Here is a 16,614-nt window from a genome sequence, read left to right on the forward strand (position 1 = left end):
CTGTGTGCCATGGCGACGTTGAGTAGGCAGAGTGTTGTGGGCGTGCCCCACTCCGCCATAGCTTTCACAATTCAAGGCATTGGAAGAAGGAGCGGGAGCACTGCGAAAGGGATCAAAGGCGATCTTTGACAGCCAATAATTCCGCTTCTGCTGAACACATCTAAGTACAGTGGAATCGCGATAAATGGAAACCGCTTAAACAGAACTTCCTCTTAAACGGATTGTATTCAGCTTTGTCTCTCAGTAAATGGAACTCCTGATTAACGGAACCTATTTCCCTGGTCTCTTGAGGTTCTATTTTAAAGAAAGTCCGCTGTACTTCTTGCTGCAAATGATTTTTGAAATGTCTATTTTAACTGCAAACACATTTCTAAACTTCGATAAGAAATGTTTCAGGGCCCCTTTAAGAGAAGTGACATACTTCTTTGTGTATACACTTTCAATCGCCGTTCTTCCCTCATCAAACGTTGTACGTTGCCCTTGTTGTGACATTGCTACATTGTGAAGCAATGTGTGCCTGATGGTATTTGCATTTTGGCATAGCTTGTAAATGGTGCACTTCATCATCATTGAATGAAAATAAATTTCTTGCATGTGCACTGCATGAACATTACATGTGGAATCCCCAATGCAACATTACACGTTGCATTGGGGATGACATTAAAGACAATTGTGCATACCACACAGCATTTCATTAATCACTTAACTAAAGCTTTGCTTCACATAGATTACGTGTGCTGGAGCTGCATAATTATTTTCTACGTCTGCTTGTGGCATTCTTTGGGCCCCTTAAGCAGTGCAGGAGTCATGTGTCCAGGGACACAGAGAAAAAGATGGGTTTCATGAAATTATTTACGTGAAAGCTACATGACACTTCAAATTAGCAAGGCTGCAAATTTGACCAAGCATTGTGGCCTGTTTGAAAATAGACCAAAGCAAAATGTTTAAACTAGTGTTTCTAATCAGGATTCTGCGTGCTTTAAATTAAAGTATTTGTACATTATTTTGGCACTCGAAATTGAAGCAAGTCTTAAGATTATGGGTAGTCTGCTGGGCTTTAACTACTCAATAAAACAAGTGCTTTAAGCTGCTCCTGCTCAGTCATGTAATTTGCAAGTCTTGGTTATTTAACCTGTTCTGGTTCAATGATTTTTGTAGAAATAGGAAATTTTTGACATAGAGAAAAACGATGCTATTCTCAGAAAAGCGAGTTTTTGTTGACTTTGTGCGGCATAATAATATGGTTCTTCCTGATATTTCGGAAATGTCCCTGCATTGCGTCACGCTTAGGTTAGGCTCTGTGCTCTGGCCTTGGGAGCTTACTGCTGAATGCATGTGTAACTTGCTTTGGGTGGCGTAAAAATGGTCTATAGTTCACATCATTTTGATTGTGAATTAAAAAGTCTGAAGAACCACATGCTGCTTACAACAAATTGAGTTCTAGGCCGTTCATAAGAACCGTCGATTGATTGCCATACCCCCCAGAGGGAATTTTTCTTATTTATTTTCCCCTGTGTTTTGTCATTTAGATTCACATAATATAAAATATTCACTTCATTGAAAAAATTTTGACCACAAAAGTTCAGTGAAATCTCAAGAAGTTAATAATCAATCCTAAGTAATTTACAGTTTTCCCTGCTTGTAGGTTGCTTATAATATAGTTTCAACATGATGGTTAGGCTGTAACGTTTTCACTGTGCTTTTAAACTGCTTAATAAAGTAAGCACATTTATGTACTTGTGCTGTGGACAAGGCAGCAGCGTAATACTGTGGTCAAGACAGCTTAAGAAAGGACGATCATGGAGTGCTGAATAACCAAACTCTGTGGATCTTGTAGAAGAGTTTGTGTTGACGTCTCATTTGTCAACTAAGGTATCAACTGATGTTTCCTCTTTTTTTTTTATTATACTGCTGCTGAATGAGAAACATGTTTTGGCAACATCTGAAGTTTTCATATCTTTAGTGCCTGTTTGCAGAATGTATTTGTCTGGTTCTCCACAAGGAAGACATGCTTTGTATGTGTATCTGCTTGTACATTAAACCATCGCTTTGTGTTTATTTGTATTTAACTAGACGTCTAGAAAAGCAAATTGTCTTTAGTCCAAAGTATTGAAAGTGATTGTTTTCCACCTTCAGTGATATGGAGCTTTGATTAGACTACAGGCTTCCAAATTTCTTGAGGCCTTGGAGGTATGGTCGCCTTCTGAAAAAAGAAAAATAAACAAAAGCAGATTTATTGTTGTCAGCATCGTGCTTTTTGAACTATGCAGGACATTCTCAACACCGGGTGCAGTATTCTACCATGCCTGCAAGGTGCACATACCAGAGGCCGACAACGACGTCCACTGTCAGTGGGACTCGTGCGATGACATGAAGCGTCGCCGACTCTCGCTGTTCACACACCTCCAGGTATGCCGCGCCGATCTTTCACAGTGATAGCTGATGTTCGTTCACAGGGATAGCCGCTCACATTTTGTGATAATAGCTGCTAATAATTTAGTGCCAACTACTGATCTTTCATATCACTAGCTGATGCCCTTACAGTGATAGCCATTTGAGGACTGTCGCTGCATAAACATTAATGCTGGTGGTCCACTGCACTGTGAATTGACAATACCAGCTTCGAGAGGTGAAGTGGAGCAATAGCTGATGCGCTTTTCAAAAGGCACATGTCTCTCATGTTTGCCATCGATGTCACCTGGTGCATACGTCCCAAACATTGCGACAGGCACGCTGTAGTGCAGGGCGTAATGTTTTTGGAAAAGACACAGCACACATGTTTCGGCCACGATACACGATCATGATAAACAGATGTGATAAACAGACGAGCGTGTGCCGAATAGCATAAACCTCTGGTATGAACTTTGTTTGTCTGCTGATGTGACAACTTGAGGAAAGACAACTGACATGGCAGTTTTGACTTCTCTGTTTTTTTGTTGTATGTGCTAATTAAAGGCACAAATCCCATAAACCCTAGAAAAAATACGGGCGAGCATCGGAGCGCACTAAATAATTTGCTATAATACTTGTTTCTATGAGCTAGTTTCATTACTCAGGAATGGATGCGTCAGGATTTTGTCGTACACTGGCTCGCTCTGTTCCTGCATTCACTGCGGCTGTCACACATGAAAGCAGACAGGAGAAATGCACACAACCTTCTTTTTTATTTTATTGATCTATTTGTTTGGTGAGCAGTGCCATCATACCTGCCCTTATTGCCTCGCGACACCAGCAAAATCTGCTGTGTCATGATGTCACGATAATAGACAGATTTAGTTTAGCGTACTCTATACGCTATAGTATAACGTACGCTAAGCAGCACACATTTTTTACAGTTTTAGTTGGCCTGCGAGATCTTCAGATTTCAGAGGCCATATGCCGTCGTTGCGGCGCTCTCTTGACTGTAGCAATAGGTGGCGCTAACATCTCGAATGTTTCTTTCGTTAGGCTTCGACTCGTTCAAAACAAGAAGTGACCTCGAAAACACCACAAGGTTATCCATAATACTCTGTTGTCGAAGCAGCCTGCGACTTAGGGAAAGCCGTTTACAGTCATTTGCTGCGAACAAAGTGCATTTTACAAAAGCAATGCCAAATTCAATTCGAAGCGGGCAGCCGTGACCGCCGCCATGTTTCACGCAAACTCCGCAAACAACTCAGACGCTAACGTGAAATATGAGAAATAGTGAGCGTACGTGATACACTATGGGCCGTTTAGCGTTCTGTGCATGCGCAGTGACGACCCGCTATTTTATAGCGCACGCAGTGGTTTAGCGTATGCTAAACTAAAGCTGTCTAATGTCAATGACGCCAAGCTTGGCGTTTTGAGACAAAATTTAAACGTCTTCATACCTGCTAAGTGTGATTATCTTCAACTATGAAAATGTGTCAGTACCATCTTGACGTTTCCTGTTGCGTTTGGATTGTAACTGTGCCACATCGCTGACACACAGCCAGCAGTTTATTTGCCAATGCATGTGGGAATGGCTCTGCACTTTCTGTTGTTGCACTTCTCAGGGAATGGTGATGACGAATAGAAATTGTCCCATGCGCAGGACCGGCACTGCAATGAGCAGGTGCTCCAGATCCAGGCAGTTCGACGGCAGCAGATCTCGCAGTTTGGCAAGGCCTCCTTACCACCACCTGCCCAGCCACCCCCACACCCCGGTTATGCGCCTGACGCCGCTTTGCTCGCTATCCGGAGGCACGCCCTGGCCTACTACAACCACCGCGATGCCTCAGTCAGTGGACTATTTGCGACCTAGTGTGGTAGTAACAATAGGCAGTTGTTTATTTGGCACTGGTTTATCTGACGAGCATGAATTTTGTGTGTTCGTGTTGCGCAACGAATGGTGTCTGCTTCGTTATCGCATCTCATTTATTCGCATACCTGCAAAACCTTCCTGAATTCGCCGCATAATTTACAAAGAATTCGGGCTCTTCCTAAGAGTTTGACTCTTTTGTCAATATTTAGGAAAAATAAATTAAGTTTACGAAAAAATACAACTTGTCGGTCTCCAATCATCCCTGTGAAGCCTTCCGATCGTGAAAAGACACCAGAGGACTATCTGCTTGAAGCAAGTTTATGTACGCAAGTTCGTGAAGCAGGCGAAATCAGCAACAACAGAGTCGCTTGAAAAATCACTGCGATATAAACAATGGTCTGTTTGCCAGTTTGTGCTGTCCCAAGTTGGCTGGTGCTTGCGCGCTACATCCAAAAGTAAATCATTGTTACAAGTTGTGTATGTATCCTACAGAGTGCGTGCACTCGGGAAAATCCTATGAATTGGGCGCTATTCTTCCTCCTACCTTCCTGTGCTGTGGGCCTGAGATTTTTCGCACTTGCCATCTCCTACGATTTTGTCATAAAATGCCCGATTTTACAGCTTTTTACAATTGCCGTTTTAACATCAACTGCTGATTAGGAAAGTTGGCTTAACAAAAAAAGACAATGCACTCAGGAACGGAAGGCAAAAAACGCTTCTTTGTCCTTCTTTCCTATGTGCGTTGTCTTTTTGCGGCGCTAATTTTCCTAATTAGCAATGCAAGACCAACTACAACTAACCCCGCAATTAATTCTTCTTAACACCAATAACCTTACAGATAATCATTTACAGATAGCTTAGGGCAGAACAACTTCTAAAGGGGCACAAATAATGTCCCTGAGCATTCTTCCATAGCCCGATTTTTCGGACCCATCCCATATACCGACCTACCCTTGCAACAACAGCACCACTTGTAATTGGCTGCCGCTGCATGAATATTTAATGAATAAACTTTGCAAACATTCTGTTGGTAGCGCAGATAATTCTCCTGCAGTTATGGAGCAAGAATCTGTTCCCGGCACACCTGCATACAGAACGTCGTCTTGGAATCTTTATTACAGTTAACATAATAAGCAGAAACATTTTTTTTTACAGATTTTCACCAAATTCCTGTATTCTTTGGCTGCAATATTCTTCAAATTTAAATGTTTGCTGGTCCGCTTCTGCAAAAAAAAAAAAAAATTTTCATTTGGCTCGTTTTATTGTGTCTTGGTGCCAGTGTTGCTATGGAGCATGATCCCAAAGCATTTAAAGAGCGGTTGCTTTCACATTTTGGAAATTAGAATTGTATGATTTCTCTTTGCATTCCAAGTGTTGTTGCATTTGAAGTCGCCTGTTTTATTTCACTGCATTACTTAACCTGCGTTATTTCAATTCATTCTTGTTGTAACATCTTTGACTTGTGTATGTCTATGACTACTCCCCTCCCCCTTATGTAATACCCTTTATAGGGCCCTTAAGGGTCCGATAAATGATGATGATGATGACTAATGTCATTTTTGCAGGATGAAAAGGAGTCTGCGTTGGCCAAGAGCATACGGCTCACTTCGGCCCTCATCATACGGAATCTCGCTACCCATTCATCGCGAGCAAGACGGTGAGTGCAGTTGTGCGACCTCTGCCAGTCACTCTTATGTAATAGAATCTGGTTAATTTGAACTCCAAGGGGACCGAAAATTTCTTTGAATGAAACGGAGTTCGAACAAAGGAGAGCCCCTTTAAGTATAGTGCTCGATCAATTGTGCGGTACAGCGCTTATAACCAAAACCATCACTGGGCTCGCGTTGAAAAAGTCAGATCTATACTCCATCAGTGAGCGACGACATATGGCGGAAGAAGCCTAGGTTCCATGAAAAGTCCAAGATCACGCCTTCTGAGCCATTTGCCTATGGGTGGAGGAACAATGTGTGAGAATGAGTTGAGAAGGGTGTTGGCTTGATGCATGCCCTCCACAATATGGCCATTATTGGACATGACATTATGGGGTGCACGCTAGCGTTAACATGATAAAGCGTGTGGTGGGGGCTCCTTAGGAAAGGAGGGCTTGCGCTGCTCTGCTTGCTCTGGTTAGGTTATGGCTCCACACGCAACTTGTCATTTTTACAGCATGCGACATTACGGTAGCCAGTGACACATCGAACTTTCACCTTTGGCTCGGGTTTGTCTGAAAAGAGCTGCGTGGGAGTGAGATATTGGTCGAAATAACAGTGCCATCGTTTTTGGAGTCTGAATTAGTGGGAGTTTTTCTCTATTCAAATACAGTTGCGGACCGATTTTCTGGACATTGCGGGGACCAAAAAATAGTCTAAAAAATCAAACCTTGCGAATAATACGTTCAGCCCCCCCCCCCCCCCCTCCTAAACTTATTAGGCCTAGAGTGGGTTTAAAAGATCTCTAATAATGCCCAGCCTCATACTATGCTTGGAGACGATCAGATTTGGTTGGATATGTACAAGAGTGACATTGCCTCTGCAGTCACTAAGAGCCTCACCATGTACGCAGTCTTTTCCAACGGAGATCGTTGGCAGAGATCGCCATGAAGATCGAACAAACAAGCCAAGTTTCTTCGCACCACTTGTGGTGGGAAGTGGTGGCGCTGAGCACACCAATGCGACGTCTCTGAGACACACTTGCTCTGTGGGCACACCTCATGCATTATGGCGACAAAAACTTCTAAAAAAAGAAAGTATTCTGCACGAAGTGATTAGAATGATAGTGTTGACTGAAAAAAAAAAGGCGTTTCCTGGGGCATTTTCTCAGCCAAAGAAGAGCGAGCATGGCTTCCGTTACCAGGGAATAATGCGCGCTGTCTGTTGACAGCATGTGCCTCCCAATCTTGGAGGCCATAAAGTAGGCCACTGGAAGCCAAGCCAACAGAATGTCCAACATTTCGGCCTCCAAGAATGGGTATTGTGGCTCGGAACAAGCTACCGTAAAAACCGGAATATAGGTCGAACTTTTTTTCAAAAACCCATCGCGAAAAGTCGACCCTCGACTTATATACCGGACATTGGCGGAAAAACTACGGAAGTCTTGCAACAATGGGCGGATAAAGTAAACAGCCGCCTTCGCCATCGCCATCAGCAGCATGGCGGCGTGGCGACGCTGTGGCACCTGTGACACCGGCATTTTGCGTTTCCATTGTCGCAAAGTTATATTAATTAAAGGCTGCACTTTCATTTTGTTTCAAAATGAGCGGGAGCGGAAGCCGACGTCAATTCACCGTCGCCTTCAAGAAAAAGGCGATTGAGTATGCGGAAGCCCACGGCAACCTGGCGGCACAGCGCGAACTTGAAGTATCCGAAAAGAGCATTCGGTAGTGGCGGAGGCAAAAGCAACGTATTACAACTTGCAGCAACCAAAAGAAAACGTCATTTCGTGCCGGATCGCAGTGGACTGCAGAACTGGAAGGCAAGGTTGCGGAGTCCGTCCGCGAGCTGCGTGTAAGATCGCTGCCTGTGACTGCCGAATGCATCCGTTTGAAAGCGGTAGAGATCGCACGCGCGTATGGACTTGGCAGCGAGAAGCACTCGTCATCCGACTCTGATCAAAGGCGTTGCTCTGATTCGGAGTAGCGCTTGCGCACTTCGTGCCCTTCTGTGTACTGTACACCCGACGAACTTTTAACAGTATCGCGCGACCATCGACCCGCGTGTTTGTCAGCACCTTATCATCACGGCACGGAGCGGCGAAATAGCGAAAGTAAGGGCATGTGTACACATGCGCGTATCTCGTTTGTTTCGCTGCTCAGCGCCATTAATAAGGTGTTGACAAGCACGCGTGTCGATGATCGCGCGAAACCGCTAAAAACTTGGCCGGGTGCACATGCGAGCAGCATTTAAATAAATACTGTCACCATTGTGCAACCCCCCGAGTCGCATTTGTTTCAAGGTAAGGGTGTCAGGTCTTTCGGTACTTTTGCCATTGAAAAGGATATATATTTTTTTTTTTTTTCCATTTTGAGGATTCGTTAGTTGGGGGATCGACCTATATTCCGGTCCGACCTATAGTCCGGTTTTTACGGTATTTAGTCTGGAAAATATAACTTTGGGGCGCCTCCATGCTTAGAAGCCTTGGCAGTGGCCCCATTCCAGTTTTGGTGTGCTCTACCGCATAAGACCTCTGTATTGCGGCGAAGCTGACTTTTGGGAACGCCATAATGCAACACTTGATCCTTGCCGTGCTTTCCACGCTGCAAAGCCATGGCAATGGCCCCTTACGATTTCTGGTATGCTTCATCGCCTGAAACTGCTGTGTTGCGGCGAAGTTGGCTTTTGGGAACTGGCATTATGCAGCACTGGGCCCTTGCCGTATTTTCCGCGCGTCGACATTCTGGCAGTGGTACCCTTTCACTTTCCAGAAGAGGGTTATAGCGCCGAAAAAACACAACACACAGCAAGCGAGACGGTGCGCCTGTACCGTCTCGCTTGCTGTGTGTTGTGTTTTTTCGGCGCTATAACCCTCTTCTGGAAACATGCACCAACTAGCCCCCCAACAAGTATTACTCAGGTACCCTTTCACTTTTGATGTGTTCCACCGCGTAAAACCGCTGTATTGCGGCAAAGCTAACTTTTGTGAACCAGCATTATGCAGCACTTGACCCTTGCTGTGCTTTCCGTGCTTTGAAGCTGTGGCAGTGGCCCCTTTACATTTCTGGTGTGCTTCATTGCTATCACCGCGGTATTGCGGTGAATTTGCCATTTGGGAACCAGTATTATGCAACACTTGACCCTCTACGTGGTTTTTGCGCTTTGAAGCCATGGCAGTGGCCCCCTCCCTTCCATGTCTAGTGTGCTCCACCGCGTAAAAGCGCCATATTCCGGTGAAGCAGACTTTTGGCATAACGCTGAGACAGAAAGAGACCAGTTTGGATCGGAGAGCAAACAAGTCTAGCGGATATCCTAGTTGACATTAAGAGAAAAGAATGGAGCTGGGCAGGTAGTGTAATGCGCAGGTTAGATAACCGTAGGACCATTAGGCTTACAGAAAGGGTACCAAGAGAAGGGAAGCGCAGTCGAGGACGGCAGTAGACTAGGTGGGGTGATGAAATTCGGAAATTGGCGGGTGCTAGTTGTAATCAATTGGCACTGGACAGGGGTAATGGGAGATTGCAGAGAGAGGCCTCCGTCTTGCAGTGGACATGAAATAGGCTGATGATGATGATGATCATGTAACACTTGACCTTTGTCGTGCTTTCCACGCTTCAAAGCCATAGCAGTGGCTCCCTTCCAATTCTGATGTGCTCCACTGCGTAACATTGCTGTATTGCGGCGAAGTTGACTTTTGGGAACTGGCATTATGCAACACTTGACCCCAGCTGTGCTTTGAAGCCGTGGTAGTGGCCCCACTTCCACTTTTGGTGGGCTCCCCCCCCTTCCACTTTGGTGTGCTCCACCGCGTAAGACAGCTGTATTGTAGCGAAGCTGACTTTTGGGAACTGGCATTGTGCAACACTTGACTCTTGCCGTGCTTTTCGCGCTTTGAAGCCGTGGCAGTGGCCCCTTCCACTTTTGGTGTACTCCACCACATAAGACTTCTGCATTGCGGCGAGGCTGACTTTTGGGAACCCGCATTATGCGACATTTTACCCTTGCCGTGCTTCCATGCTTCGAAGCTGTGGCAATTGCCCCTTTTGATTTCTGGTATTTCTGTATTGCCGCAAAGTTAGCTTTTGGGAACCGGCATGCAACACTGGGCTCTTGCCGTATGTTCCGTGCTTCAAAACTGTAGCAGTGGCCCCCCTTCCATTTTTGGTGTGCTCCACCGCGTAAAACCACTGTATTGCGGGGAAGCTGACTTCTGGGAACCGGCATTGTGTAGCACTTCACCCTTGCCATGCTTTTTGCGCTTTAAAGTCGTGGTAGTGGCCACCTTCCACTTTTAATGTGCTCCACTGCATAAAACCACTGTATTGCTTCTGTGCTTCGAAGCCATCATCGAGGATGACAAAGTCGCATCTGTGTCATTGCTAATGAGTACACGGCACCGAACAGCAGGTAGCTTGGCAGCGAGCATCGAAGCAGCTAGGCTCGGTGTTGGCAGTAGTGGTGGCTAAGGTTGCGAGCAGATCGGTGTGTGTGCGAGAGTGCTGGTTGAAGGCTGCCGGACAGTAAACATGGTGGCAGTGGCGCCTTTGATTAATGCTGTTGTCAACCTATTTCGAACCTTTGGTCACGGCAAAAAGTCCGGAAAGTCTAACAGTGAAAGGTTTCAGTGTCTGAAATTTCAGACTTTCTTATACATTGGGCCTAAGTGTACATGGCATTGCCATTAAGGTGTTTGTCACTTGGAGGGTAGCCCTCCCCCTTGAATTTTATGTGTTTTTATGGGACCTGCCCAACCCCCCTTGCTTCTCCCCTCACTCTCTCGGTCCCCGGTGAGGTTGGTGCCCCCCGCAATAATATTCTGGTTACGCCATTGATCGTGACTGCCTTATAATGAAAAAAAGTGCGATAGTTCCAAGTGATCTCTGCAGCTGTTATATTGTAAAGCAGCTCTCTGTTGAAATTTGATCTCTGTTGCCAATATATATGGAGATTTTGCTTTTGCGTGAATTTGGTGGAATTCTCACTTTGCAGTTACCTGCGGCGGTACGAGCAGCAGCTGTCGACTGTGGCCATGTCCCCGCTAGAGTCGTCACGGACTATTGCTCAGTGCTTGCTCGAAATGTCACGGGTGCCGACGCCGGACTGAAGGAGTTCTAAACGCGAGGTAGAAAACCGAACTCTACAAGCTATCGCAGCGTCATGCCACGCCGAAGTGCGCGCGTGCAATTGCCCCGCTAATGTGAGACCAGGTGGGTCATCGTGGCGGGTGAAAATGTGTGTGTGTGTGTGTGGTGGCAGTGATGGACCTCGGATCGGCTGGAACGTTGCGATCGGCAGCTGTCGGCTCCTGCCCTTTTACAAACTTTCGACCTTGTACAGACAGAGAAGGGGCACGTGATGCGCGGAACAGTGCCCAGGCGACGCTAGGCCGGAGAGGCGGGAAAAAAAAAAAGTGGACAATGCCTGTCGAAGAAGTGCATTCGCGTGATGGAAAGAGCAAGAGAAACTTCCCTACGTGCCTCGATCAAGCGACGGTGAAAAAGAGTAGAAGCCTGTCGCGTCTTGTTTTTTTCTTTTTTTTCTTTCTCTCTTCGCTACCCTTCGTCGTGTAAAGCATTGTGTGGTGGCAGCAGGACACAGTGGCGTCATATCAAACTGTGAAACAGGAAAGGAACACTGTCTCTCATACCATCTGTCCGATTTTTCTTTTATTTGTTATCAGAACACTTCTCACTTTTTTTTTCTCTTTCTTTTTCCTCACAGAATTTGGTCTGTTTACAGTTGTGTCAATCATGCTTTATGTACAAGAAAGTGTGAGTGGTCACCGCTTTGTGAGGACAAAAAAAAATAAGGCTCGCAGCCATGGGACCGACGGAAGCAGGGAGGGAGCAGGCCCTTTCAGATGTTGTTGCCTACTTGAGAGTCTCGGGGTGCGTGTGTATATTGGAAGGTATATTCTTTTCATGGCTTCGCAAGCGCTTTTCATGCAAGAGTGGCCTGTCGACTCTTCACTCGGCCCCACTATGTCTCCCTCGGTGGTCTGGAGCACGGCTTGTGTGGCCGTTTTTATTTAAGACTTATTTATCTACATGTAAGGGAGGGACAAAAAAAAAAATGACGTCATAATTTCTCAAGCACTGTATCCTACCATCTCGTTTGCTCGTCCCGACGTCCTATGCTGGTTCGACATTTTAAACCATTTTGTTTTTTCTTCATTAAAAGCTGCTTACCCCATTCTTGAAAGTTGTGTCCAAAGTTTGCTTTGCAGGCTGCTTGGCATGATCGTGTTCAGTTTTGCGAGGATGATGTTTGGAATTTTGTAGAAACACTTGAACATTTTGTTAATATGTTTCCAATTTGAAAGCTGTAACATATTCAGAGTCGCAGTTTTTAAAAGTCATACAGAGAGTAGCATTGCTGTCAGACAGGGCAATTACAGTGTTTACTTCTTTTTTTTTATTTAGATTGTGCCTGCATAATTAAGGACTGAAGAGGGAAAAAAAATCAAGATCAACTTTTTCACCCAGCACTTTGTTGTTCAAACCGCATTAAATAACTTTTTTTTTTCAGTCTTTCTTCTCCGCAGTTTCTGTCCTCTCTGGGGAAGGAATAAGATGTCATTCCTTTGCCTTGTACGCTTCATTTCCTTCATAATGCACAGAATTTCTGTTTTGTATGTGCGGTGCATTTCCACCTCCCATTCAACAATTTTGGAGGAGCCTTCCCAACCCAAATGGTGGTCCCGCCACTCACAAGTAGAGCCCCGTTCCTCTGCGAGTTCTCATCGAGCACATGAAAAACACACAACGCATTCTCGCCGAAACAATTGCGTCATTATAAATATTGTAGCATAGGAAGGCAGCAGTTTCGTGTGACCGGCTATGGTTGTTTTTGATGGGACAGGGAGGGGTTGGGGAGGGGGTTTACTGTAATGTGGAGCTTGTGTGGTTCACTTGAGGGCGAGTCTGAGCTTTGAAAAGTTGTACTTGGCTCTCCATGTCTAGATTAACATCTACGTTATTGAGAACTGTCTCCCGGATTCCACCAAGTGAAGGGCAGTGCCATCTTTCAGCTGCCATTGTCACTGAGCTTGCCAATAACTCTCCTTGTTAATTCCTGAGCTTAATTAGGAGCTTAACAGCTACACGGAGGCACCAGAATCAGATGGGCTTTGCTGAAGCGGCTTGTCATCTCTGGAATCTCAGATGAGCATCACTGGCGCACTGTGCATTCAGGGATGCTGCTGCCTAGCAATTTTTTAGGTATAAATAAATTAGTGAATTGGAGCCCTTAACTCTCCAAAGCACTGAAGTTAGTGGGCTATTAATCGAGCAACCCCTTGTCATGCGAATTGAGCGTTCAATAATGTTACTTGGTGATTCTCGAGCCATAATTTAGTAATTGGGTATTTTGGAGAGCTACCTTGAATGCACTCAAGTTAAAATTGTTAACCTTTCACGTAGCAAATTGTTGAGCATTGTTGGGGAGCAGCGCAATTGATAATGTAGCTTTGAGATTTCGAGTTTAATAATTTGGAATTTTTAGCAGATACTTGAAAGCTTCGGTTATTGGGTCATTTATAAGCAACCCTTCGCCTTGCTAATCAATGAGGAGCTTTACTGAGGAGCAGTCCATTCAATAAGGCTGCTTGACAATTCCTGAGCTATTAAATTCACTAGCAAAACACTTTTAAAAGTTGCTCAGAGGCCCCACAGTTAGAGGAAGGAGCGCTACTCAAGCAGCCACTGTGACCTTGGGCATCACTCAGGAGTGTTAACAAAGGGCTGTGCATTTCAATAATGCTGCTTGGTCTGATCCGCGAGCGATGTTTTCCTAATTGGGCATGTTACAAAGCTACTGTGAGGCACCAGAGTTAAAGGAGCGTTGCTTAAGCAACCATTGAGGCAGGGGATCACTTGGGTATGGTGCGTTTAGTAATGCTACTTGGCGATTCCTCCGAGCCATAATTTTGTAATCGGCCATTGTCGGCATCTGCTCGGTGCAGGAGTAGGAAAAGGTGTTTCCAAGCAACTTGGGAATTACAGGTGAGCGTTATTGATGCGCACAGTGTACTTCATTTGAAGAGGAGCACTACCAATTACTTGCTGCAACTGAGCAGGTGTTAAGGTGCGTTCGTGAATATGTTGACAAAGGAGTAGCTGCCTTTTTTTTATTCCTCTTTTTTTTCATTACATTTCTCGGCAGCTGTATAACATAAATGAATCTGTTGCAGCTCTGCTCGATTCCATGTACCTCTGCACAACTCTTGCTGCCGAAGAAGAAGTGTTGCGAGAACTTGCACTTTTCTAGTATTTTTGGTTCTGTTGTAGTGCTCACAAGTGCCCTGTAGGAGCACCTGTCTTTTGTTATTCCCGTTTGTTCCACGTTGTGTGAGCTTTTGAATCATGGGTGCTCTTCTTCATGCAGCTGTGACACTGGTGTTGTCCTCACCTGCCAGTCTTCTATTGTTTTTTTACAGCCAGTGCCCTTACCCAATGACAAATTCAGGTGCAACTTTGTGAGCTTAGCACTAAGGTGATGCCTCTTCTGAAGGACTTCAACTGTGCTGTCACTGTAGAAACTGTTTCATTTTCCGGCAAGCGCTAACCTCTGGTTTGAAAGGAAAAAAAGCCTAGCTGAATCGGTCAAACGATGACTTCAGCATAAATCCTTTTTTTTTTTTTCGTGAGCGTTTGTAGGACTGGTATAACTGACTGCCAAAGCCAAGCAAGCAGTCAATCGGGTCGGTGAACCCTTGTAGTCAGCATCGCTTTAAGTGCTGCCTTTTTTTAGTTTTTCAGTTCTATTGTAAAAGATTCTTATTATGTTGAACCTTGGCCATTGTGTGCTGTACGATAATACGGTAACCTTCTGCTGTAGCCTTGTAAGATGGGTACAGCAGTAGCATGCATTTTGCTGAGCAGAAAGGCCTACTGTGTGGCCAGATGTGTTTCCATGCGGTAAAATGGTATGGTTAAATTGACTTTGTTCCAAATGTTCTACCCAGCTACTGTGCAGGCTCTGTCAGCTCCAACTACACCTGAAGTTTGCGTTTTGCTTAGTACTTTAGCCAGTCATCGCTATTTTCCTCTCCTTTTCCTACAGAAATGTTTCCATATGCAGTCAAATTATTTCATATGTTTTCTCTGCTATTTATCGCAGAAGTAATGTAGAACTGATGCTAATTGTTGTTGAGAACAGTATCAAGATGTCATAGAAAACAGGAAATTAAGTATTAGGCAGCATGGCGAAGCGCTGCGCAAGCATTCAATTTCAAACCCTGCTACCTCTGGTTCATCGGAAAGCGAAAATTTTCTCCAGCTTGGCTGTCTTGTGCACTTGCCCAAGTCACTTGACTATCCCATTGTGAGTCGCATCCTTGTGCCTTTTTTTTTTCTTTTTTGTTGAGAAAGACATGTCCTCTGCAAGGCTACTGTGCTCTTTATGTCTTAAATCATCTGCTCAGATGCCCACCTGTTGAAGAGATTCTCCCAGTGCTAATTACTGAATGTGCGTCCCATCCAACACCTTGTGCCCCCAAACCGCGTACCCTTCCCCATCCCTTGCCCTCGTCACTGACAACTTGTCTGGATGCACCAAGTTCACATAAACATTATTGCAGTTAATATTATTGTATTATGATTGCTGCGTCTATTTCTGTATATATATGCATACATGGTGATGACGAGAAAAATTTATACACAGAGTGAAGAGAAATTGGTTAATAAAATGTTTTTTGGCCATCTCAGATGCTGTGCATTTGGGCTCCTACTTCACCTGGGAGTCGGTAGATTTCAAGAATTTTATTTTACTGGCGTCTTGTGATATGCGTACACGTTCGACTCAAAGCAGCGCTTAGGCTGCAAATGTAGCACTGAATAATGATCATCATTTTGTCGTGGTTATGCAACACTAGCTATTTAAGCAAGCATGGATGTCTCTTGAAGCATGCTAGTCGGAACTACCCTGCACATGCAAGTACCTATGAAAAGTTTGCCATTAAGTGAACACTAAAGGTGAATGTTACGGTAAATCAACAAGTATCAACGGGTTGCCCTGGTGCAATGACGATTGGATGAAATGACGCATCAGGGTGCTTTGATGCGCACTGATGCGTCGAGGATGTCATCAAATTAGGCTTAATTGGTGTTGGATTACTAGAAACTTCAATCTTGGAAAGATAGAAGTGCAAAGATGGACTGGCTGGAAGTTTTCTTGCCTGCTCCACCTAAAGTCGTGAGAATAGGACAGTCTAACCGGACTACACTCTTTCTCAAGTTGTTTGCAGCACTGCCAAAAGTAGGAGGTGTGCACAGGTAATATCTTTGCACAGTGGAATACAGTGATGGGCACAACTGTCCGATTATTGGTATGATTAGGGAGTTTTGCTTTCGGTGGGTACATGGTACGTTGCAGTGATAGGTGACATGTTAGAATCTTTGGGCATGCATGCCATATATCTTGAATTCAGCAGACGATGCGGCGAGCACACCTTGAGGGGCGTTTGGCATTCCTATTGGCTAAGGAGTTTTGCGGCTTCCACTGTGTTGCAAACGACTTGCGAGATTATAGTTCATGGTTTATCAATTGATAAAGTAGCTTGCTTTCTATTGCCATAGCCTGAACATGGAAAAATGCTTTGGAATTCGTGGAACTGCAGTTTGGGTGCAAGATTGGCCAAGAAGCAGGCGGTTTTTCGTGTGCTTGAAAGCAGTGGCGTAGCTAGGTCGTCTGGCACCCGGG

The 16,614-nt window shown here is 44.9% G+C and overlaps 1 protein-coding gene across 2 annotated transcripts in view; it reads left to right on the plus strand.

Annotated features, from left to right (window-relative positions):
• Bap170 (Brahma associated protein 170kD) overlaps positions 1-15,619 on the plus strand; it is a 97,297-nt gene extending 81,678 nt beyond the window's left edge. For both annotated transcript variants that reach the window (XM_050192512.3, XM_072285025.1), the window contains exons 15-18: positions 2,271-2,409; positions 4,055-4,240; positions 5,830-5,921; positions 10,903-15,619. In XM_050192512.3, the coding sequence (XP_050048469.1) occupies positions 2,271-2,409; positions 4,055-4,240; positions 5,830-5,921; positions 10,903-11,017 (532 nt within the window). In that variant the 3' untranslated portion in view covers positions 11,018-15,619. The remainder of the gene's footprint in view (positions 1-2,270; positions 2,410-4,054; positions 4,241-5,829; positions 5,922-10,902) is intronic.
• Positions 15,620-16,614: the final 995 nt, after the last annotated feature.

The sequence above is a fragment of the Dermacentor andersoni genome, chromosome 10 (genome assembly GCF_023375885.2).
Source record: "Dermacentor andersoni chromosome 10, qqDerAnde1_hic_scaffold, whole genome shotgun sequence".
In the NCBI taxonomy this organism is placed as follows: domain Eukaryota; kingdom Metazoa; phylum Arthropoda; class Arachnida; order Ixodida; family Ixodidae; genus Dermacentor; species Dermacentor andersoni.